The following is a 25762-nucleotide window of genomic DNA, read 5'->3' on the forward strand; positions in this document are numbered from 1 at the left end:
ACCACCTTGTCCAGTTCGCCTTGGGAACGTCGCGGCAATGGTACAAATGTATTCATACCCCTTTTGATTATAAATCAATTAATACACTTGATGTTTGTTGTTTCAAAACTTGACGACTCTTCGATCACAAAGTCAATACTTCCATCCATATTCCACCTGAAGAATTTAAATTCAATATTGAAGGCACGGAGCTTCCCACTTCACCTTTCAAAACAATAGATAAAAAGTTACCACACATGCAACTTTAAAAGATATTAAAAATATTCAAAATAAATCTTCTCACAAAATCCACAAGTAATCAAGAAATTGAACAAATTCGATCTCATTTTGAAGATTCAATATATCAACCTTCCACTTCCTCTGCTCAACCAAGCATTAGTCAAGAATTTAAAGCAATAAGATCTCAATTGGAAGACTCAACAAATTAGTATATAAATACATACATATATACCATTATATATACATATTAGGAGTAAACATATATATATATATATATATATATATATCCATATATACACAATAATATTTATATGTACATAAATATTCACCAATATACATAAATTACATATATATACTAAATATATATAGATACGTAAGTACATACGAATAGACACCTACACATATATACATATATAAATATACACACACTAATATTCATAACTACATAAATGCATATATAGTAAAATATATATAAAAATACACCTGCTTATACATATATAGATATATATACATAAGCATACATACATAAAAGCAAACTTGGAAACATCTTACCACTGAGCAGCTGGGCAACACATCGTGGTATGTGAGAAATTATTCAGGAGACTTCCCCCTTCACGTGTTCATGTGTTTATTTCCTTAATTATACACTTACTAAAAATGGACTCCTTTTTTATATTAATAAATATAGTATCAATTTGTCACATGTTTAATATTAAGGAAACAGACACACGGAGAGGAAAATATCTTGTATAATTTCTGGTGGTATGATTGGTCTTCATATGCATATTAGCTCGAAGTGGGCTTGTACAAAATGGATTCGGTCAGCTACCCTAATGCTCATGGGGTTGACATTTTAAGCAGTACCTACATTAGTATGTGCATCGGAAGAAAACTCTCTTCATCTATTTATTTAATTTTTCACATCTCAGCTTGTTTAGTTTTGAAATTAAAAGCGACTTGTTCGTAATTTTTGAAAATTGAAAAATAAACACGATTATACATCTTAAAGGTCTTACTTTTTTATACAATATTTTCCAAAGGGAGTTTGCCAATGAAGGTGGAGTTCAGACTTCCCAAGTAAAGATGGTCCTCGAACTCTACTGCTGATGTCACAAACGACATCACGCTTCCACTGGGATCGTCGAACTTTCTTATAATACTCTGGCCATCCGCCGCCACGTTCACCACCGTCGCCCCTTTGCCCACGCCAATGACGAGCTTCATCAGTCCTGGGAATGCTGCTAGAAAGTGTTTAGCAGCCCTGGATGTGTGCACGAACTCCAGCCCCTTGGAAGTGAACTGCACCGCACAATTCCTCTATCAGTTTCGGCTTTAATATTTGATACATCACCCTGCTTATTATGGATTTTTTTTTTTTGGGGGGAGGGGAGAGGTGGAGGTTGGTGGTAAGCTCGGCTTCAGTTTATATTTGAATTAAGTCAAATTGAGCTTGGGCTTCAGTATATATTTGAATTAAGTCAAATTGATGCAAATTTTAAATTCCAAACTTGACTTAAATTGATCATGTTAAATAGTGGTCCAGGACCTTTTCAATCCTAAAAGCTATTTCATGAATGAGACTTTCTCTCACACTTAATAATTGATCACCAGCCCCTTTTACAATCGATATGAGACCCCTCACATATCGGGTTCTAAATTAGCGGTACCACGAGAAGAATATTGAACCATGACTCTGATATCAAGTATTGGACGGTTCAGGATCTTTTTAATCCCAAAAGCTAACTCATGAGATGAGATTTTTATTGGGTTATTTCTTTCCATGTGGAGAAAAGCCAAAGTGGGCTTGATTAAAAACCCAAAGCCTAGCCCTTTTAGTGTGAAAAACCTAAAGGAAGTTGTAAAAAGAGAAGGGAGAAGGGAGGAGTCGTCACTTCTCAAAAGAAAGAGAAAAAAAAAGTGATTTTTCTCATATTGTCCAGATTTCTTCAAGACTCCGATCCTGCTTTGTCTGTGATCTGATCAAGCTGAAATTTGAAGGAGAGATTCATGACTCAAGCAACTACAATCTGAACGATGGAGATCGGATTTAGAGCTCGGGAGTTGGGATTTTTGCCCGTGAATTTGGTATATTCTTTCTAATTCTCTTTGTATTTGCCAAGATTGTTGATATCTTTTTGAGAGATATTTATTTCCTTTAATTACGATTAGAGAAGACTTTGTGTACCCATTATTTGATTGATAATGAAGATTTCAATCGAACTAGGTCCTGTGGTTTTTCTTCCTTACACTGGGGAAGTTTTCCACGTAAAAAATTGCTTGTGTTCTTTGGCTTTGTGTGATTAATTATTTTTCTTATTATTTTTAGTACGTATAAAAGTAGAGATACACTATATTTTCTTACATATAGGGAGAAGAATTATTTTGCTGTGATTGTTTATTGATATCTCTCTCAACAAAGAGGTATTAGACCCCGGTTAACAGATTGTTAGGTTGACAGTTTGAGTTATGGAAGCAAATACCAGTAGAATGATAAATCTCAATGGTTCAAATTATCACATATGGAAAGGAAAAATAGAGGATCTTCTTTATGTGAAAGATTATTACCTACCAGTGTTTAGTGCTGAAAAATCAGAAAAAAAAGTCTGATGTCGAATGGACTTTGTTACATCGGCAGGTGTGTGGGTATATCAGGCAATGGGTAGATGATAATGTTTTGAACCATATTAGTGGAGAAACAAATGCGCACGTTCTCTACGGAATAAGCTTGAACAGTTATATGATAGAAAGACTGGAAATAATAACTTGTTTCTAATTAAACAAATGATGACTTTGAGGTACCAGGACGGGACTCATTTATCTGATCACCTGAATACATTCCAAGGAATTATTAATCAGTTGGCTGAAATGGGTATTAATTTTGATGATGAGATACAAGAGTTATGGTTGCTTGGTTTATTACCAGACTCGTGGGAGACGCTCAGATTTTCATTGTCTAACTCTACTCCAGAAGGTGTAATCACAATGGATATGACCAAGAGTTGTTTGCTAAATGAAGAGATGAGAAGAAAAACACAAGGATCCTCTTCACAGTCAGAGATCTTGGTTACAGAAAAGAGGGGGAGAAGTAAGAGCAGAGGTTCGAAGAACAGAGATAACAGTAGAAGCAAATCCAACAAGTTTGCAAATGTTGAGTGTCATCATTGCAGGAAAAAGGGACACATCAAGAAATATTGCAGACAATTGAAGAAAGAAAACAAGAATGAGAAAGGGAAGGGAATGAAGAATGGAGATGACAAAGATGGTGATGATAGAGTTGCTACTACCACTCCTGCATAATTCCTCATTGTTTATGATGATGAGATGATAAATGTTGCATATCATGAGACCAGTTGGGTGATGGACAATGGTGCCTCCATTCATGCTACATCTCGAAAGGATCTCTTTACATTCTATAGATCTGGTGACTTTGGAACAGTAAAGATGGGCAATGATGGCTTAGTTAAAGTCATTGGAAATGGGAATGTGTATCTAAAGACAAATAATGGCACGAGTTTAGCTCTTAGAGATGTGAAGCATATTCCTGACATTCGTTTGAATTTGATTTCTATAGGTAAACTTGATGACAAAGGGTATTCCAACACTTTTAGTGATGGCTAGTGGAAGCATACCAAGGGTGCTATGGTTGTGGCTCGTGGCATGAAGCACTTTGCATTGTACATTCTGCAAGAAAAGATCTCCAATGACATAGTTAATGCGATGGAGGATAATGGTGCAACAGAGTTGTGGCCCAATAGACTGGCTCATATGAGTGAGAAAGGATTAGCTTTACTGGGGAAGAAAAGTCTACTATGTGGACTAAAAAGTACACTTTTGAAAAGGTGTACCCATTGTTTGTCAGGGAGGCAGAGCAGAGTTTCCTTCAAGAATTCCCCTCATTCGAGAAAGTCAGAGATACTGGATTTGGTACATTCAGATGTGTGTAACCCTATGAAGACGAGAACACTTGGTGGCTCCAGATACTTTGTGACCTTCATAGATGACCATTCAAGGAAGTTGTGGGTTTATATCTTGAAGTCAAAAGACCAAGTGTTGGTTGAGTTCAAGAAATTTCAAGCCCTCGTTGAGAGACATACTGGGAAGAAACTGAGGTGCATCCGAACTGATAATGGTGGAGAGTATTCTGGTCCGTTTGATGAGTATTGCAGATAGCAGGGTATTCGGCATCAAAAGACTCCTCCGAAAACTCCTCAATTGAATGGCATACGAAAAATCCTCAATTGAATGGCATAGCAGAAAAGGACGAACAGAACCCTGCTTAAGAGAATGAGATGTTTGCTTTCACAAGTCCAGTTGCCAAATTCCTTTTGGGGGGAGGCATTGAGCACTATTGTTCATGTGTTGAATCTTACACCCTGTGTTCCTCTACAATTTGATGTGCCAAACCAAGTTTGGATAGGTAAGGATGTTTCCTATAATCATCTGCGTGTTTTTGGGTGCAAAGCATTTGTGCATATTCCAAAAGATGAAAGGTCTAAACTTGATGAGAAAATGCGACAGTGTATATTCCTTGGCGACGGTCAAAATGAATTTGGATACAAGTTTTATAATCCAATTGAAAAGAAAATTGTGAGAAGTAGAGATGTCGTGTTTGTGGAAGATTAGACGATTCAGGATATTGAGAAGGTAGAGAAATCTATGTCTCAACAGGGTGACAGTTTGATTGATGTGGATCCAGTTCCTTTGAAGAATTTTTCATCTTAAGTTGAGAATGATGTTTAGGATGACCACCAGGGTAGAGGTGATGTGGATGTTCCCTTACAGGTTCAGGGAGATGTTGAGACTGATGAGCAATTGATAGTGCCAGAGATTCCACCAGAGATTCCATCCAGGAGGTCAGCTAGAGACCGACATCCTTCCACTTGGTATTCAGCAGAATAATATGTGTTATTGACTTACGAGGGAGAACCCCAGTATTTTGCAGAAGCCATGGAAAATGAACACAAGACAAAGTGGGTTGAGGCCATGCAAGATGAGATGCAGTCATTGTATGATAACCACACCTTTGAGTTAGTGAAGCTACCTAAAGGAAAAAGAGCTTTGGAGAACAAGAGGATTTACAAGAAGAAGCCAAATGAGTTCTCTTCACCACTACGATACAAAGCTAGATTGGTTGTAAAAGGGTTCGGTCAGAGAAAAGGTATTAATTTTGATGAGATCTTCTCTCCAATTGTAAAGATGTCATCGATTCGTATAGTACTCGGTTGAGCAGCTAGTGTTGACTTGGAAGTTGAGCAAATGAATGTGAAAACTGCCTTCTTTCATGGTGGTTTGGAGGAAGAGATTTATATGAAGCAGCCAAAGGGTTTCAAAGTGAAAGGGAAAGAGGATTATGTGTGCTAGCCGAAGAAAAACCTATATGGATTGAAACAAGCACTGAGACAGTGGTATAAGAAGTTTGAGCCTGTTATGGTGGAGCAAGGCTACAAGAAGATAACTTCAGATCACTGTGTATTTGTTCAAAAATTCTCTGATGATGATTTTATTTTTCTTACTGCTTTATGTGGATGACATGTTAATTGTTGGCAGAAATGCTTCAAGGATTGACAAGTTGAAGAAGCAATTGAGTAAGTTATTTACTATAAAGGATTTGGGGCCAGCAAAGAAAATTCATGGGATAAGAATCAGTCGTGACAAGAAATTATATTTGTCACAGGAGGAGTACATTGAGAAAGTGCTTCAGAGGTTCAATATGGACAAAGTTAAAGTGGTTAGCTCTCCTCTTGCTACCCACTTCAGACTAAGTACAAAGGAATGTCCTTCTACAGATAAGGAAAAGGAAGACATGGAAAGAGTTCCTTACACCTCAGCAGTAGGAAGTGTGATGTATGCAATGGTTTGCACAAGACCAAAAATAGCCTATGTAGTTGGTGTAGTTAGCCGATTCTTGTCAAATCCGGGAAGAGAGTACTAGAATGTAGTGAAGTGGATCATGAGGTATCTTTGAGGTACTTCCAGTTTGAGACTTGGTTTAGGAAACAGACAACCATTGTTAGTTGGCTACACAGATGCAGATATGGCTGGGGATGTGGACACTCGTAAGTCTACTTCGGGCTATTTGATAACTTCTGCAGGTGGGACTATAGCTTGGCAATCGAGACTTCAGAAGTGCATTGCTCTTTCTACGACAGAGGCAGAGTTCATTGTAGCAACAGAAGTGACTAAAGAGTTGTTATGGGAAAAGAAGTTCTTGAGAGAACTTGGTTTCGAGCAGCAGAGGTATGTGTTGTTTTGTGATAGCCATAGTTCTATTCATCTTACTAAGAATTCCAGTTTCCATGTAAGATCGAAGCACATTAATGTACAATACTATTGGATCAGAGATGCGTTGAACAATAAGTTATTGGAACTTGAGAAGGTTCACACTGATGATAATGGATCTGATATGTTGACAAAGACACTACCAAGGGAGAAGCTTGAAGTTTATTGTTCGATCGTCGGGATGGTGATTCCCTCTTCATGGTTCGAAAGGGGAAAATTTATTAGGTTATTTCCTTCCATGTGGAGGAAAGCCCAAGTGGGCTTTATTAAAAGCCCAAAGCCCAGCCCTTTTAGTGTGAAATACCTAAAGGAAGTTGTAAAAAGAGAGGGGAGAAGGGAGGAGGCGTCACTTCTCAAAAGAAAGAGAGAAAAAAGTGATTTTTCTCATGCTACCCAGATTTCATCAAGACTCCGATTCCGCTTCGTTTGTGGTCCGATCAAGATGAAATTTGGAGGAAAGGTTCACAACTCAAGGAGCTACAATCTGAACTGTGGAGATCAGATTTGGAGTTTGGGAGTTGGGATTTTTGCCCGTGAACAGTAACCGCGAATTTGGTATGTTCTCTCCAATTCTCTTTGTATGTGCCAAAATTGTTGATATCTTGATGAGAGATATTTATATCCTCTAATTACGATTAGATAAGTCTTTGTGTACCCATTATTTGATTGATAGTGGAAATTTCAACTAGATTAGGTCTCGTGGTTTTTCTTCCCCACACTGGGAAAGTTTTTCACGTAAAAAATTACTTGTGTTCTTGTGGCTTTGTATGATTGATTATTTTTCTTATTATTTTCAGCACGTATAAAAGTAGAGATACACTATATTTGCTTGCATATAGGAAGAAATTATTCCGCTGTGATTGTTTATTGATATCTCTCCCAACAGTTTTACCTCACCACTAGTCCCATCTACAACCGATATGAAATAACCTAACAAATTACACTTCATTTTTAACCTATGAACTTGAAAAATGTGTTGTGTTTTGAGAAGATTGGGTTGTTGTTTTAAAGACTGCGTACCTGTAAGAGGGCAATCCAAAATGTTCCATCTGGGGCTAGATTAATGTTATCAGGTGAGCCGGGAAGGTTGTCAATAAAGATTTCTGTTTTCCCTTTTCTCTCCCCCTTCAGCCAATATCTCAGGCACCTGAATCTGATTACACAATTCAAGCACCGTCATTGCATTAAAAATTTAATTAAAAATTATTCTTATGACTAAGATTACTAGTTCAAACATCAACGAAAATTCGTAAAAAAATAAATTTTCTCATGAAATTTAAAAACTGATAAACGATAATATGGCATCAAATAAAAATTATGAAGAGGCATGTGTTATTATTGTGTAGCGCAGTGGCTTTGGGCTCAATATGAATAAGAAAAAGAAGAAAAAGAAAAGGGTGAACTTACTTCCATGTTTCGCAGACCACCAGAAAATCTTGATTCCTTGAGAGTGCGACGCCGTTTGGGAAGCAAAGATCAGGGAGCAGCACAGATGTGTGGTTTGATGATGGGTGGTACATGAGAAGCCGGCCGTGGGGCTTTGCCTCCAGTACGTCAAGGTACCACTCGTTAAGCCCAAATTTGGTGCTGGCGTCGCTGAAGTATACGCTACCGTCTGATGCCTCCACCACATCATCCGCAAAACTGATGCCAACTATCTAAATAAAATTAGTACCCACTACCTCGCACTTTGATTTTCTTTTATGGCCAAATAATTGATCACATGACTTAATTGAATTTAGAGTTATATTAAATTTAGATGATATGTAATATAATTATATTGAAAATTATTTAAATGCATTCAAATCTAAATTTAAAGTATAAAATTTATATTCTCAAATGCATTATTAGAATTACAAACAGTTTTTGGAGTTGTGTTTGAAAATGTAATTTACACATTAAAATAAATAAATTTAATTTTTTTAAAAAAGTATAAAACATATGTTTATATATTGTCTTAGTTTGAGCCATTTGACATATAGTGTTGGTGATGTAAACCTATAATTTATACTTTTTTTTTTTTATGATTATTATTATTATTATTATTATTATTTTTAAATTTTTGCTTTTTTTTTTTTGATCCATTTAGCTCCATAAAGCATTATGTAGTCTCTAAAAATAGTGTCTGACCTTTGATTTTCTTGGCAATAGAAAAACATACAATGTTGTCAACTGATGTGCCAAGATAGCAGCATAAGATGGCCCATCATAAGTTTCCTCAACATTCAATGAATTGATGATACATGTTGCTAATTTAAGAGCGAGCACATAGATTCTAAGTTGCCTACTAGGCATGATCAAAGATGGACATGGTTGGACCATTGATCTTTGACAAGTTTGCTGTAGTGACTGATTTTGAATTGACACAATTGGATGGTTAATTCGGATATAAGTGTCTCAATGACATATGATGTGTGCTTGTGCATAAGATAAGTTGACCATGGTTAAGAAGAAAACATGCATATAAGGAGTTGAATTGCTATCTGTGTGCAGTGTCAATGTTAAATGATGCAATGTTGACATGTTGACTAAGCAGGGCGATTACTTGACAATTTTCCTTGTATGAGCTGGCATACATGCTTGTCTAAAGGGATAACTTGTGGGTTGACATATAATAATGTTTCTAGCTACTAAATTATAGACATATTCGGTTGTGCCTTGTTGGAAAATGCTGGTTATGTCTAAAATAATTTAGGTAGTTAGGGTGGTCAATTATAGACCCCAGATAGTTAGGGGTGTCAATTGTATTAATATGACATATGAGTGGCATAACACACTAAAGGAAATTCATACATGGTGTGTTGACATTTTGAGTGATTATCTCCAAGCTGTTGCATATTTGTCCATACTCCACAATTGTCTCTTTCTTTCCTATGTTTCCTTTGTTGTTATTTGTACATAATAGACTAGGATCTCTATGATTATTAGTTTGTATCTAGGTAGTTATTGCTTTCCTAGATTATTCTATCACGATCCTAAACTTTAGGATCTTAACTTGTATAGTGGCTATTTATGCAATCGATTAGAAAAGAAGAGAAAGGCTTTTCCAAAAAACCTTCTTTCTGACTTGTTATTAGAGTGGGTTCATATCACCACTGAATTCTTATATTCTTTGCACCATGTATCAAATGCCAAACCTGAATCAACCTCAACACCAATATCTATGTTCAATGAGAAAATTATGGTTTCATAATCAGCGTCATTCTTATTGAATTCAACTATGATGTATGATCCTAAATCATGGAGATGCAGATTGCAGGACGTGAGAAGCTTGAGTATATTATGGGCAAAACATCCCTTCCATAGACTATTGATGCTTCCCATGTGAAGTGGTATGCTAAAAATCAAAAGGTCAAGGGATGGTTGCTCACTTCTATGTCGCCAAAGATTAAGAAGTGCTATATTCGATTGCGCACCGCACGTGAAATCTAGAGTGTTTTTGCCAAAGCTTTCAATGATGGGTAAGACAAATCGCAACTTTTTGCATTGAATCAATAAGTCTTTTATACCAAACAAGTCGGTCGCCCTCTATCAATCTATTATGGTGATCTTGTGGGAATCTTCCAAGAAATGGATCATCGTGATAGGATTGTAATGAAAGATCATGATGATGTTATCACCTATAGAAAATTAGTTGAATGATTGCATGTAAACATTTTCCTGAATTGACTGGATGAAGAATTTGAACAAATCCAAGGTGAGACTCTCATGAAGGATCCTATACTGTATCTTGAAGAAGCCTATGCATATGTATGTCTCAACTTTGTTTATAGAGCGACACTAAATAATGAACTTGATCGTGCTGGGTCATCTGCCATGGTGGCTCACTAGGCCAAGCCTAAACCAGATCTAGTATTTGGTCCCATTATTGACCAAAATCGGTTATATGTATCACAGAATTGTAGCTATGAAATTGGAACAACAAGATCAAAACATATTTGTACTCATTGCGGTGAAACTAGACATACTAAGTCACGAATCTATGAGTTGCATGGGTATCACGAACGGTGGGATCTTGCCAAGGCACACCGTATACGTAACACAAAAACAAATCACCATAATTCAGTTGTAGTGGCTGAACCTTCCACCATCACTCCCGAGGAAGCCTCATCTTTAACTGCTACATCTTGTAAGGCCCTTCATACTTATCCTCGTATTAGTAATAGTGAATGGATTATTGATTCTGGTTCTATTGACCACATGCCCTTTGAAAATCATCATATTTAGTCTATGAAGCCATATGAACAACATATAGTATCCACAGCAAATGGTACTCCCTCTCCTATTGTTGGAGAAGGTTCTATCACTCTTACTAAAAATTTGAGTCTAGATTCTGTTCTGGTGGTTCCTACCCTTAACCATAACTTATTGTCTATTGCTCAAATAACTCTCACTTTGTATTGTATTGTGATTTTTTGGCCTAACCTCCATGTTTTTAAGGACATCCAAACTTGGAAGACAATTGGTTATGGTACTAGAAGGGGGAATCTCTTTTACTTGATCTAATGCTAGCAAGTTCCCATCAGTTAGCACAAGTTTTCTTGGTGAATAAGTTTGCAACAATTATTTAAAGAAATTGTTTCAAAAGCTTTTTACTCAATTATCTATTTCATATTTTAAGAGTGACATTTGTGAATTGGCTAAAAACCATCGTGTTCCATTTCCAATAATTATGAATAAAAGTCCAACACCATTTATGGTTATTCACTCTGATGTATGGGGTCCAACAAATACCTCCTCTATTAGTGGTAGATGTTGGTTTGTTTCATTTATTGATGATCACACTCGTATGACTTAGATTTGCTTAATGAAATCAAAATATGAAGTTAGTTCATTGTTCCAAGAATTTCACAAAATGATGGTCACCCAGTATCAATCTAATATACAAGTTCTCCGTAGTAATAATGGTGGAGAGTTTGTTAATCAAGATCTGAAACAATACTTGGATGTTCATGACATTACCCATAAAAATACTTGCTCTTACACCCCTCAGCAAAATAGGGTTGTAGAGCACAAGAATCGTCACCTTCTTGAAGTTGTACGTGCTTCCTTGTTTGAAGCTCATATGCCTACCGGTTATTGAGGTGAAGCTATCACTGCCGTAGCTTACCTCATCAATCATAAACCTTCTAGTTCATTACAGTTTCAGACCCCCTTTAATTTTCTTCATGAAGCTGTGAGTGCTCCTACTGTGCTGAATCTATCACCTAGAGTATTTGGGTGTGTAGCCTTTGTGCATCTTCACAAACCATTGAGAAACAAGTTGGAACCTCGAGCTCTTAGGTGTATATTTTTTGGCTATGCTCAACATCAGAAAGGCTCGGTGCTATCATCCCCTTTTTTGCAAGCTGTATGTCACTTTTGACGTTGTATTTCATGAGGACAACATGTATTATTCTACTCCTGAGTCTTCAATTCAGGGGGAGAATAGAAACAAATTGCAGACTCTTAATCATTCTTTGGACACCTTGGATCTTATGAGTTTTGAAAAATTGGATAAGAGTGGTGAATGTCCAAGTGGTGAATAATTTGGTAATAGCAATGAATGTATAGATAATACAAATGAGCACAATTTTGGTAATATTTTGGAGCATGAGAATAGTCAAGATCAGATTGAAGTGGCACAACTAGTTACTCAGCCAACTACTTCCCCCTTTCACGATGTACCAGTTGATTAATTGCTTCAAATAGTTATGCCCATGTTTGAGTCTCAAGTAACTTCTGAAACTTAACTAAAGGTACTACCCAATCAAACCACAGGAGGAAAACCTAGAGTAAACAATGAATGTCATCTTAACTCTTAAGTCTCAGTATCCTATATGTAATTTTGTGTTTTACCATAGATTTTCAAAGGAAAGTGAACCATTTGTGAATAAATTATCTACTGCATCTATTCCCAGTAGAGCACATAAAGCTTTGAAAGGTCCTATATGGAGGGAAGCAGAATGAAGAAATGAGGTCCCTCCACAAGATTTCAACATGGGAAGTGGTTGACTTACCTGTAGGAAAGACACCAGTTGAAATTAAGTAGGTCTTCACTATTAAATACAAAGCTGATGGTACCATTGAACAATTCTAAGCAAGGCTTGTCGCCAAGGGATATACTCAAACCTATGGGATTGATTATATGAAGACATTCACACCTGTGGCCAAAATCAATATTGTTTGTATTCTACTATATCTGGCTATGAATCTTGACTAGCCCTTACACCCATTTGATGTAAAGAATGTTTTTTTTTTTTTTGTGTGGAGATCTCCAAGAAGAAGTATATATGGAGTTGCCTCCTCGATGTATTATGCAAACCAAAGGAAGCAAACATGTCTGTAAATTGACGAAGTACCTATGTGGTTTGAAGCAGTCCCTTAGGGCGTGGTTTGGAAGGTTCACGAAATTTATGAAATAAGTTGATTCGAATGCACAGTGAAAACACACATACAACTTGAATCTGAGCAAGCAATGCAAGCACTTAACGATGAATATATGGAACAAGCAATCACAAGGAGAATAAAGGAAAACAATAAATTCAATGACATAAGAAAATTACGTGGTTTGGCAAAGTGCCTACGTCCACGAAAGCAAACGACTAATTTTCACTATTAGATTGTAAAACTTATATCAAGGGTTACAAAACATAGTTTATATTCTAACCCTATGTGCATAGAAGAATTACAATACATCTAAAACACTTTTGTAGTAAATTCCGGAAGAAAAACCTTTGAATCCCCCAATCTACTGATCACCAAATTCAAAAATCCGCAACCTGCACCGAATGAAGTCATCAACGATTTCAAGAAAACCGTTGACGGTTAAATATCGAGAGCTGTTCCTGCTATAGACTAAAACGATCGACGATTTCCCTAAAACCATTGACAATTTGATATCGAGAGTAAATCGTCACTCATACTGTCGACCAAACCATCAATGGTTTGATCCTACAAATAGCTTGTTCTTTGCATTACCTTGCTTTCGTGGCACATGTGTTCCTCTCAATATGAGCCACATCTCCAACAATTTCCACCCTGGCGAATATTCACCACTTAGGAGAAATATGAAAGCATAACTTGTTGCTCCATCTAGGACAGTAGATTAGGACTGCCTCCTGTCTAGCACTTGGAGATGTTGATCAAGTTTAAGCACTGCTTGAACTTGTCCCTTGTGATAGACTTTGTTAACATATCAATTGCATTGTCAGACGTGTGAACCTTCTCAAGTAGAAATTCACGTGAAGTGATAAGTTCTCTGATCTTATGAAACCGCACATCAATGTGCTTTGTCCTCACATGATACACCTGATTCTTTGTCAAATAGATGGTACTTTGACTATCACATTGCAGCCGAACTTCACCATGTTGGACACCCAGCTCCTTGACCAATCTCGTAAGCCATAATGCTTCTTTGGCAGCCTCAGCCACTGCCATGTATTCCGATTCAGTAGTAGATAAAGTAACGAGCGACTGCACCATAATTTTTATTTATAATTTTTATTTTTGTAATTTTTGATAGTAATACCAAATTACTCCTCAATTATTCATTTAATTATAATATGTGTATCCTTAACATATCCTAACAGTGCCTAAACATCTAAATGGTGTAAACATTATGAGCAAAATATTAAGTACACTTGGTGCATAGATTGGATCTAACATGATTTTACCATATGTATAAAAAATTGCAAAATTACATTACATCCAATATATACACACTGTTGACATAATATTTTCTCAAACACTATGAGGTTGTGTTGGGAGTATAAATCTCAAGTTTTGAATTTGAATTTAGATAGATTTTGATAAAATTAACAATTTTATACAACATTTTATCAAAATTGCACAAATTCAAATTTAAGATTTAAAATTTAAGATTCCAAACATGGAATAAGGAAATTATGTAAGCAAAAACAATCTTGTACCTTATTTTGGAGCCATCCGCGTGAGAGGCAAGAATAGTCATACCATCTTCGCCAATTTTAATCAACCCCTATATATCACATAATTGTAAACATTAATATTACATTTGATTTGTTAAATATCTATTCCTATAAATAAATGAAAATATAATGAAAAAATTTACATGAATTTAATAGTTAAAAAAATACCCATTTAAACACTTCTATTATTCCATCCAATATAAAAAAAATAATACATACCACCATTTACTAATAATTTTTTTGAAAGATAGATAGCTTGTGCGGTTATAAAGGTATTTTAAGATAATTATGAGTAGCTATATAATAATTAAAGGTAAATTATTACTTTTCACATTAGAAATTTTTTATTTAAGATAATTATGAGTAGCTATATAAATAATTAAATGACAAAGCCTCCCTCTTTAAACTAATTTAAAACATATAATTAAATTCTCCTCTAGGTAAATATTCTTGGTTATGTCAAAAGGTAAATGTAGTGGGTTTGAACATATCTCCATCTAATAATTTCAAAATTTTGAATTTATAATTTGTAAATAGCAATTAAGTTTCTGGAACTCATCTAAACATTTAAGCAAGTTTTCCAATAAAATAATAATTAATTACCAATATATATATATATATGTGTATATATATATATGTGTATATATATATATATATATATATATATATTCATTATCTATATTATATACTATAGAAAAAGGGAGAAATTGTACAGGGAACCTTCCCTTTCATGTGTCTATGTGCAAATTTTCTAAATTTTAGAGATGAGTTTCCCTCTTTATATGTTTAATATTAATGAATGATCAATTTGTCACATGTTTAAGACTTTACAAATAGATATATGGACATGACTCTCCTATCTTTCTTAAATATTTTGCACCAATTTTACTCTTTTCTTTTTTCATATGACCTTTTTTGAATAAAATTCTGAGGAAAAAAATTTATTTCGAACAAAATTTTAAATATAATAATAATTTATAAAATTCATTTTTTTCTAATATATTTATTTTTGTGAATATAAGAGAAACAACTAATTAAATTATTTATTCCATCTCTTTTCACATATATTCAATGTCATAGTGAGTGGAATTTTTTTATAAGATAATGTGAGTTGTATAGTTTACAAATTAAAGAAAAAAAATAAAAATAAATAGAATGGTGTTGGAGTATGTGACTCATATTGAGCGGAATACATGCTCAGTGAAAGCAAGATGAAATGAGAACAAGAAAGTTGAGCTGTAAGAAGGAACCGTCGACAATTGGGTTGAAGACTTACTCTGAGGAGATAACCGTCAATAGTTTTAGTCTAGTTACTTCAATCTCTGCGTTAAACCGTCGATAGTTTCAGCAAACCGTCAACGATATTGTTCGGTGCTATTTACAGGATTTGATTTGGGAAGATCAGTAGATTGAGGATTTCAGAAGATTTTCCTTCGAAAATTACTTTAGGAGTACTTTAGATAATTTATAAGCCTTCTGCACACATAAGGAAGCCTATAAACTTTATTTTGTAACCTTTGGTTGATACGAAAGTGAAATTTAGCCCCTTGCTCCTGTGGACGTGGGCACATTACCGAACCACGTAAATTCTTGTGTTGTGTGTTTTTATTGCTTTCCTTTATTCTCTTTGTGATTGATTGTTTACGTATTGTTCATCGTTAGTTACTGCATTGCACGATTTGATTCAATTTGTGTTTCTGTTATGCATTGGTGTATACTTGGCACAACAAATTGGTATCAAAGCTGTTGGTTGCAATGGTTTGGTTTTCTTCTGCGAAGTTTAATGTTGTTAAGTTTGATGGAATGGGAAATTTCAGACTTTGGCAGAGGAAGGTTAAAGACTTGTTGGTGCAGTAAGATATGGTGAAGGCACTATACGGAAAATTGCTAGAAGGCATGGACGACATGAGTTGGAAGGAGTTGGAAGTGAAGGCTGTGACTACTATTAGGCTTTGTCTATCCGATGATGTGATGTATTACGTCATGGATGAGGAATCTCCAACGGCAATTTGTCTGAAACTTGAGATCCGATACATCTCCAAGTCATTGACGAACAAATTGTATCTTAAAGTAAAAATATATTGGCTTAAGATGGCAGAGGGTTCAGATATGAATTAACATTTCAATGTATTCAATTAGATAATTAGTGATCTGAAGTGGGTTGATGTGAAGTTAAGGAAGAAGACAAGGCGTTGATGTTGTTGTACCTATGTCACCTACATATAAGAATCTGGTTACGTCTCTAACATGGGGGAAAGAAACTTTGGAGTTGGAAGATATCACGAGTGCCATGTTGAGTTTCCATCATAGGAAGAAGGTCAGTTATGAGAATTCTGAAGGTGAAGGTCTTGTGTTGAAAGGTAATAAGGATCATGGGAGAAGCAAGTTTTGGAGTGGATCGAGTGACAATAAAGGTCAGTCCAATTCCAATAAGAGGAAGGATGTGCAGTGTTTTAAGTGTGGGAAAAAAGGGTGCATAAAACCGGATTTTCTAGAGAGGAAGAAGGGGAATACTGAAAATAAAGAAGGTTCATTAAACACGACGAATGTAGTGGAAGAAGGAGACTCTGGGAGCGGTGATGGTGATATGCTCTTGGTCTCATCTGGTTCAGATAGTCTTATGGATTCTTGGATCTTAGATTTGGCATACTCTTATCACATGATGCCCACAAAGACTGGTTCACCACTTACAAATTGGTGAATTCTGATTCTGTCTTGATGGGAAACGATGCTTCATGTAAAGTTGTCGGAATGGAAACATCAGAATCAAAATGTATGATGGTGTGGTGAGGACCTTATGCAATGTTAGGCATATATCGAAGTTAAGGAAAAATTTGATTTCTTTAGGTACTTTTGATTGTAAGGGGTTTAGTTACAAGTCTGAAAGTAGGATAATGAAAGTGTAAGGGTGTTCTGATTGTGATGAAGGGGTAGAAAGTACTAGGGAATATTTATACACTGCTAGGTACTACAGTTGTAGATGGAGTTGCGGCTATAGAGTCCAAGTCAGATAACAATGTCTTATGGCATATGCAGTTAGGGCATATGGGTGAGCGTGGAATGAAGAAGTTTCATAAGAGAAATATTTTGAAAGGGGTCAAATTATGCAAGCTGGATTTTTATAGATAATGTGTACTAAGGAAACATAATAGGTTCTAGTTCATCATGGCCATGCATAAGACGGAGGGAATCCTTGATTACATTTATTCAGATGTTTGGAGGTTGGTGAGAGTAGCATTATGAGGAGGGCATATGTACTTCATGAGTTTCATTGACGATTACTTATGAAAAGTCTGGGTGTACTTCATGTGGCACAAGTCAGAGATATTTGCCAAGTTTAAATTTTGGAAAATTGAGGTGGAAAACTAGACTTTACCAAGTTTAAATTTTGGAAAGTTGAGGTGGAAAACTAGACCAGGAGAAAGATTAAGTTGCTCAGGTTAGACAACAACACTGAGTACTCAAATTCAAACTTTAAAGAGTTGTGCGAGTAGCATGGCATAAGGAGACATTTTACAGTATGCAAGACACCAAAACAAAATGGTGTGGGGGAAAGGATGAACCAAACTCTAGCTGAAAGGGTTCAGTGAATCAGGTTGAATGTAGGACTCGCTAAGAATTTCTGGGTCAAGGTGGTGAGTATGGTGTGTTTCTTAGTTAACCAATCACCAAGGGCATCACATGATGGGAAAGTTTCCGAGGAGATGTCAAAAGGTAACAAGGTAGACTACTCTAGTTTGAGAGTATTTGGATGTCCACCCAATGTGCATGTTCCTAGTGAGGAGAGATCAAAGCTTGAGGTGAAGTCTAGACGGTGCATCTTTTTGGGGTATTAGAAAGGGGTAAAAGGGTTCAAGCTGTGAGATCTAGTGGCAAAAAAAGTGGTGATCAATAGAGATGTGCTTTTTGATGAGAAAGTCATGTTGCAGCATACTTAGGAAGTAAAAGAGAAACATGTGCCAGAAAATTGCAGCAATAGCAAGTGTATGGTGCAAGTGGAGTTAGAGACTCGAGGTGGAGATGAAAATGGTCAAGATGTAGGGAGCTATAGCTTGGGAGACAGTAATAGCATTACAGTATACCTGTAGATAGACCTAGACGCACTATCCGACCACTACCCAGGTACAAATTTGATGATCTAGTGTCTTATGCACTTATCACTAGTAGTGGGGATCCTACTACTTTTAAAGAGGCAGCGCACAGCCAGTAGAAAAGTAGTTGGATGGGTGCTATGGTAGAGGAGATGGAATCATTGCATAAGAACCAGACATGGGATTTGGTGGAGCTTCCAGTAGGAAAGAGGGCAATAGGATGCAAATGGGTGTATTGGAAGAAAGAAACAGTTTCAGAAAAAGAGAGAGAGAAGTTCATGGCTTGGTTAGTAGCAAAGGGTTACTCGCAGAGGAAAGTAGTTGATTATAATGAAATATTCTCCCATGTGGTTAAACACACTTCCATCAGGGTAATGTTGGGATTAGTGGCGCATTACGACATGCATCTGGACTAGATGGACATAAAGACATTGTTTCTCCATGGTGATTTGGAGGAGCTGATTTACATGTTACAAACAGAAGGGTTTTGTCAACCTGGATAGGATCACTTGGTTTGTAAAATGAAGAAGTCACTTTACAAGAAGAAGTAATTTGTGAGACAGTGGTACAAATGGTTTGAATCCTACATGATTTGTATTGGCTACAGGAGGTGTGAGTAAAATTGTTGCATCTATGTGAGGAGTCGTGAGGATGGTCCATGTTTCTATTGCTTTAGGTTGATGACATGCTGATTGCTGCAAGGAATATGACTGAGGTAAATCAATTGAAGACTCTATTGAGCAAAGAGTTTGGATGCTGACTATGCAGGGGACTTGGATGATAGGAGGTCTACCACAGGATATGTATTCATCCTTGTGGGAGGACATATTCATCTGAGGTCTATGGTGTAGTCACTTGTTGCTTTATTTAGTACTAAATCGGAGTACATTACAGTGGTTAAGGCTACCAAGGAAGCGTTTTGGCTTACAGAATTGGTCAAGGAGCTGGGTATCTAGCAAGGTGGAGTTCAGCTGTAGTGTGATAGTTAGAGTGCCATCTATTTGGCGAAAAACCAGGTGTATCATGTTAGGATAAAAGCACATAGATATGCTGTTTCACAGGATCAGGGAACTGGTTGTTTCTGGTGAACTACTAATTGAGAATGTTCACACATATGAGAATGCAGCAGATATGTTGACAAAACCTATTACAATGGACAAGTTCATGCATTGTTTGGACTTGACTAATGTCTTCAGGTGCTAGATGGGAGGCGTCCCAATCTACTATCCTAGGTGGAGTTGCGGGTTATGCTTTCATATTTCTCCTAAGGTGTGATTATTCGCCAAGGTAGAGATTGTTGGAGTATATGACTCATATTGAGTGGAACACATGCTCAGGGAAAGCTTAAGTCTTTTGTTTCATTCTTCAAGCTCATCCAATGTAAAAGTCCATTAAGTGATCATTTGGGCTTGAACTTTAATGTACCTACAACTAAAGTTCACATCCAATGTTGGACTTCGAGTGGTTGTCCACGTGTCACAATATTTATGAAAGATACTCGAGGTGCATGTTGATCCCCATAAAAAAGTAAGCTCCTCCCTAATGAATGTCGGATCCCCTTTGTGCCTTTCTCTTAGTCTCTTATTTATAATAAGAGAGCTAGAGTTGGCTAAAAACCAAAAGTTTATGAGAGTGCCCATTAGAGGAGAGAAAAATTGCTTCCTTGCCTTTTAGGGTTCTTGGAAACACAAATAAATATACTCTAAACCAAGACAAATAAAAAAAGGAAGATAAAAACCCCCAATAAACATAATCAGTACCTTAAAAATGCTTATTATGCCGTTAAAGCTAAAATATCCTTCAAAAGGGGTTCTAAGCCCCCACACAAGCACACCAAGCAAAGTAAAAATAAGGCCTAGTAAATAATGGGTATTGACACTTATTCACAATGGTACTCCTTAACTTAAATCTCTTTTTAAAAAAATTTTCCTTTTTTTTACCTTTTTAAAGTTAAAATAAAGTGGCAACTTTATTTTATAAAATAAAAAGGAAAGTTAGATAATCAATGATTTGATATTCTTCACTTGATTTTTTAATGGTCACGAAACATTTTGATAACTAAATAGGTCATCCAAGTCCGATGTTGACACTATTCATCATATAGAAGGGAATATCACAGGGTTAAAGACAATGACGATCACTAAACTTGTCACTTAAATCCAATTTGGTCACTATACTTTAAATCCTCGGATTGAAGTCATCTAATTTCTAAAAATGATTCAATGTCATCCAAAATATAATGCTCGTTAAAGAGAATGGGCGGAAGTCAACAACCCCAATAGTCCAGTCAACATCCACTTCTTGTTTCTTCATTCTCTTTTCTTTTTTAAGACTTTTCTTCTTCTTCTTCCTTTGTCTTTTTTTCACTTTTCTTCAGTTGTTGTCACGACCACTGGAAGAACATTGTGGTAACTATAAAGCCCATGATCAGAATTGCGCCTAATTGAATCTTAAACAGTTCTAGCGTCTGGCGGGAGGTTTGTACCAGTCATTTCAAAAGGATGATCAATTTGACCCAAAATAGGTACGCAAAGGTCAACACTGCCAATGATGGACTAACGTCTTTGTTGGTTTTGTTGGAGACTAATTTTCCTTTGGATATGCTGTCTATAGTCATTTTTCAACCAAACAAACAATAACCCAATTGAAGAAACTAAAATTCAAAGAAAAATAAATAGAAAGGAAAATTTTCACTAGGTGATCGACATACCGTTTTGGACAATCAATCGACCTTTTTTCCCTCCACTTTTGTTGCTTGGCACCACTAATAGGTGGTCTACTAGTTGTAACAAAATTCAAAAAGTTGATTTGTCTTCTTGTGATTGGTTGAGGAATTTAAGCATATTATGTAACTTAATAATCTCACATGTTAAGTAATGACATTAGCAGTGGTGGTTGGTAGTTATTTTTGAATTTGGATTTTCAAGATTCAAATTCAAAGGGGTTTTTCCCTCTATTCCATTGGAGCTCTATAAAAGGACTTCTTGGGGAAGAGAAATGGGTACGTCCAAGTGGGGACAAGGAGAGGATTTCCAAGAATTTTTATGGGGTCAAAGGGAGGCTTTTATTGAAAGGCAAAAAGGAGCAAAAATCACACATCTCTTCTTTTGTTTTGGGTGTTTAGGGAGTGAATTGAAGTGAGGGTGTCCTTCACTTAAACTATAGAAGATTATTATACAATAAGGTTAGTGCTCAACCCTATACTTATTTATTTCCACTTGTTTTGCGAGTTTTTGTGTATAGGCATATTGATATTTCTTTAAATGTTCATGTTTAATGCTTCATGATTTCTCTATTAGTTCATGTTAATACTTCATGTTGAAAGTTGTAGGACATATTTTTACCTCAATTGTAGAGAAAAACATGTTCAAAGGTCATAATATGGCATGTTTTATGGAAGTTTGTTTGTAGGCAGTTGACTGCCCCCTAACTTTTTGAAAAAAAAGGTACCTGTTGGGTACTAAATTTCTCATGAGATTTAATCCTTTGTATGGATCCTATGACAGCCTTTTTAAAGGGGTTAAGGGATGAAAAATTTCTGAAATGAACAAGCAAAAAAGAAGAAGGTTGTAGAGGGGCAGTCAACCGGCCTTTGTAGGTGGTTAACCGCTTGACCCCGCAACCTAGTTTTGAAATTTTTTTTCATATTTCATCAATTTCTTTTAGAAAGAAGATACACACACACACACACACACACACACACGTAAGACAAGTACAGTAACCATTTATAGAATGAGTGTTATAGGGTGCTAGTTTTTTGAATTTCAACAAAAGGGAATTTAACGAATTACCTTCCCTATTCACAAAATTACTCCTGAAACTAATCTCTTTCAAAAGGGCTTTCCTTTATATTGCATTTTGAAAATTAAAATAAAGTGGTGACTTCATTTTTTAAATATAAATAGATAAGTTAAGAAACCAATGGATTAGTTGTCTATACTTGTTTGGTTTGTAAATGGTCATTATCAAAATGTTGTGAACCAAAATGGGCCTCCTAAACCTGCATTCAACAAATATGCTCATGCTGATTGCTTCCTATAAGGTCAATTCATGCTAGTCGACCAACTTGTCGTCAGTCTAGGGATGCTTTATGCTTTGCTATTACTTGTTTAACCAAACTTTTTGTTTCACTAGAGGATCCTTCAAGCTCACATATCAACTCAAGAGAAAACTCTACATATGAAGGTGCTAATGTAGTCAAGCCTTTAGGTTGGTCGTCAAGGAATAGGATTATTGGATTATAGATTATATCGATTTAATGAATATGTGCCATCATTACCAGTTAGAGAGCCACCTATGTCGCTGATCATGATCTTGGCAGCATTTAGGAGCCTTAATTAATTGATCAGGGCTTGAACTCGCATACCCTTCTTGGATTTTGGAGAGTGTGTGGGGGAGTTTGAAGTCGAGTGAACATGAGTTCTTCGATTATTAGCATCGGAAGGAGGCAATCATCTTGCATTATATATATATCACCTTAAGAAGGCACGATTCCAATGCTTTGTCGTTTAAACTCATCATCCCTTTCAAGCTTCCTTTGGTGAATTTTTTCGCCAATGCATCAATCAATGTTGACTTCCCCGATTTGATGGCATTAAGCACGGCTGATATTTCATTTTTTTTTTTAGCTTCCTTGTAGATATCGTTCAACAAATTCTTCTTTCTCGAGAAATTTTTTTTGCCACTAAGATGATTGCAATAGAATTTAGGTACTGATTATGTTTCCATATTTAAATCAGGCTTTGATACCAAAAGGAGATGTAAGGGAAGAAGTTATAGAATCAGGTTAGGGTACAAGATTCATGGCGCGTTGTTGGCAGAAAAGGGTCAATGTAAGGTGGAGGACAATTGCAGTGACAAATGTTGCAGAAAATGGTGTGAGATCTAAATCTCTTAATATGGTCTTCGGGTGGTCAAGACGATGATTGGAGAAGAGAAGTGGAAGAGATGAAGGAAGAAAGAGAAGAAGAGTCTTAGAGAAGAAAAGAGAAGGGGAAAATGAGGAATGAATGCTAACTGGATGCCACAACAACATTTCAGTCACTCTATTTAGCAAATGTTAGTTTTTGAATAACATTGAATTAGTTCTAAAAGTTGGATGACTTTGATTCTAGGAATTAAAATATAGTAATCAAATTCGATTTAAGTGACAAAGTTCAGTGAGCTTTGGTTTTGATTCAAGATATTACGAAGTAGAAAGAGAAGTCCTTTGCTTTCGCAGGGGCTAGATAGGGCACCAATCAATAGCAGCACACCTAGGCGAGGAAGAAAGCATTTCAGGTTCTACCACAAAAGGGTGGGTAAGGCCGAAGCCTAGACACAAGAATAGTAAGCATCTTCCATCTGAGCCCACTTGTCTTTAACTCAAGACTTCGCCGCTATAACAAGAGATTTCTAAAGATAAGGGCAACGAATCCAGTATACTGTAATAAAAATTGACAAAGAAAAAAAAAAAAGTAATAATGCAAAATTTAAACAAATTCTTCATACTGCAATAAAAATGGAAAAAAAAAAAAAAAAACCAAACAACTCGATCCTAACCTTTTCAGTGTCACAGACTAGGAGATCACCAGCTGCCGTTGTTGTGATTCCAAGCAAAGTGCGACCCCCAATCATCTTCCAATTCTCCCATGTTCCATTTTTCATGTGTAGCCTTTTGATCCAACCATCTCTTGTGGCTGCATACAGTATCCCCTTTTCTCCATCCACACACACATCTTCTGGGTCCTCTACCAACCCTTCTCCAATTTTAATCACTCCCTAAGAATATCACACACACACACACCAAAAAAAAAAAAAAAAAAAAAAGAAAAACCAAATCACCATAATTAATATCAAGATTAAGAAGAAAAAACCAATTAAATCAATTATAAAAAAAAAGATCACCGTCATATGTGAGTGATGCAGCAGTTTAATTAATTACCTGCAAGAGGGTATTGGTGGGAAGAGAGGAAGGTGAAAATGGAGGGGGAAGTTGAAGTGGGTCTGGGGAGATTGGGGAGAAGAAGAAGACTTGAAGGGTGGAAGCAAGTAAACAAACCAAGAGGAAGCTTAAACATGCAGGCACGGAGTATTGTTTTAGTTTCGAGGGTGCCCGTACAGCTTGCCTCGGATTCTCCATGGGTTTCCGGACCCGGACTCAGATCCAGATCCAGATCCCGGCCCTTGTTGATTGAGGAGAGGTGGTGATCAAGAAGGTGACACTGTAGATGACGAAGAGCAGCTAACTGTGAGTGTGTAATCAGATAAGGTTGTGAAGATTATAAGCCAAGGAAAAAAGCAAAACTGATTAATGGATTAATATTGGAGAGGAAGAGAGTTTTGGGGCATTGCAAAAAGCCATGCATGTACAGCTAAGCCTCTGCAACTGGACAAAATTAGTACTGCGCTGCCCTTGTCGTGATTGAGGAGGACAAATTAAGAATATATGGAGATCCACTATCCCACGGCTCTCATTTCGGTATAGGAGAAAAAAGAACAAAAAGAAAAAAAAGAAATAGCGAGCAAATGTTGTTAAGAATTCCACTCGTGAAGTTTGTCTCATATGAAAAAGTAAGTATTTGATAGGTGCTTATATACATGGTGTAGCCCAACATCTAACAGGTTTAAACTTTTGGATCAAGTTGGTGCTCACCCATGTGTATCAAGCACACCTTTGGGTGAGTACCAACTTGACCCAAAAGTTTAAGCCTATTGGGTCTTGAACTGCACCATGTATATGCTACAAATCAAATACTTACTTTTTCTAGTGTGTGACAAAATTCACAGGTGAAATTGTCAACAAATGTTACTTGGTATATATTGGCTGGGAGAGGTTGGATTTGTTTAGAAGGTAAGGGTCCTTTTTTAGGTGCTTGGATGGGAGTGAAAATTAACTAATAAAATAATGAAAATGATGGGAAAAATACAAATGAGTTGTGTATATAGATTGAGGGATTCTTCTACTTCCGAATATATGTTTCTTTTATCTCTCCAAAATACTTTTTTTATAAGTGGGATAATTATTTGCATTTTTCGACCTTGATTAATTTGTGAGGATTTGTGCAGATGTTTTGACAATTGTTAGGGACGAGTAATGCCTTAGAAGGCTTTTGCATATGAACAAATTATTTAGAGATAAGAATACAATTATGTCAATGCTGCATTTGGAAGTATAAATTTCGGATCTTAAATTTGGATTCAGATAAATTTGGATAAATTTAAATACAATTTTACATGTGTTATTCAAATCCAATACATGTTGAC

At 36.2% G+C, this 25762-nt stretch overlaps 1 protein-coding gene across 2 annotated transcripts; it reads right to left on the reverse strand.

Moving 5' to 3' along the window:
* Positions 1-29: 29 nt before the first annotated feature.
* LOC131158442 (protein STRICTOSIDINE SYNTHASE-LIKE 4-like) lies at positions 30-24829 on the reverse strand. 2 transcript variants are annotated; one of them, XM_058113315.1, is made up of 7 exons: positions 24441-24829; positions 24059-24277; positions 14409-14476; positions 7906-8142; positions 7519-7651; positions 1236-1518; positions 30-198 (listed from the first exon to the last, which is right to left on the reverse strand). In XM_058113315.1, exons 1-6 carry the CDS (start codon positions 24636-24638, stop codon positions 1240-1242), a joined length of 1134 nt encoding a protein of 377 aa, XP_057969298.1. In that variant the 5' UTR covers positions 24639-24829; the 3' UTR covers positions 30-198; positions 1236-1239. The 2 variants fall into 2 exon arrangements, with proteins under 2 accessions (XP_057969298.1, XP_057969297.1); XM_058113314.1 differs by having other exon boundaries at positions 30-204.
* Positions 24830-25762: the final 933 nt, after the last annotated feature.

The sequence above is a fragment of the Malania oleifera genome, chromosome 6, assembly GCF_029873635.1.
Source record: "Malania oleifera isolate guangnan ecotype guangnan chromosome 6, ASM2987363v1, whole genome shotgun sequence".
NCBI classification, from domain to species: domain Eukaryota; kingdom Viridiplantae; phylum Streptophyta; class Magnoliopsida; order Santalales; family Ximeniaceae; genus Malania; species Malania oleifera.

Excerpts from the sequence above, each read along its gene's own strand:
- LOC131158442 (XM_058113315.1), bottom strand. The coding sequence starts at position 24,638 with ATGGAGAATCCGAGGCAAGCTGTACGGGCACCCTCGAAACTAAAACAA. Across the intron at positions 7,652-7,905 it reads GTGGTCTGCGAAACATGGAA|ATTCAGGTGCCTGAGATATT; the intron begins GTAAGTTCACCC and ends TTGTGTAATCAG. Across the intron at positions 1,519-7,518 it reads TTTGGATTGCCCTCTTACAG|TTCACTTCCAAGGGGCTGGA; the intron begins GTACGCAGTCTT and ends TGTGCGGTGCAG.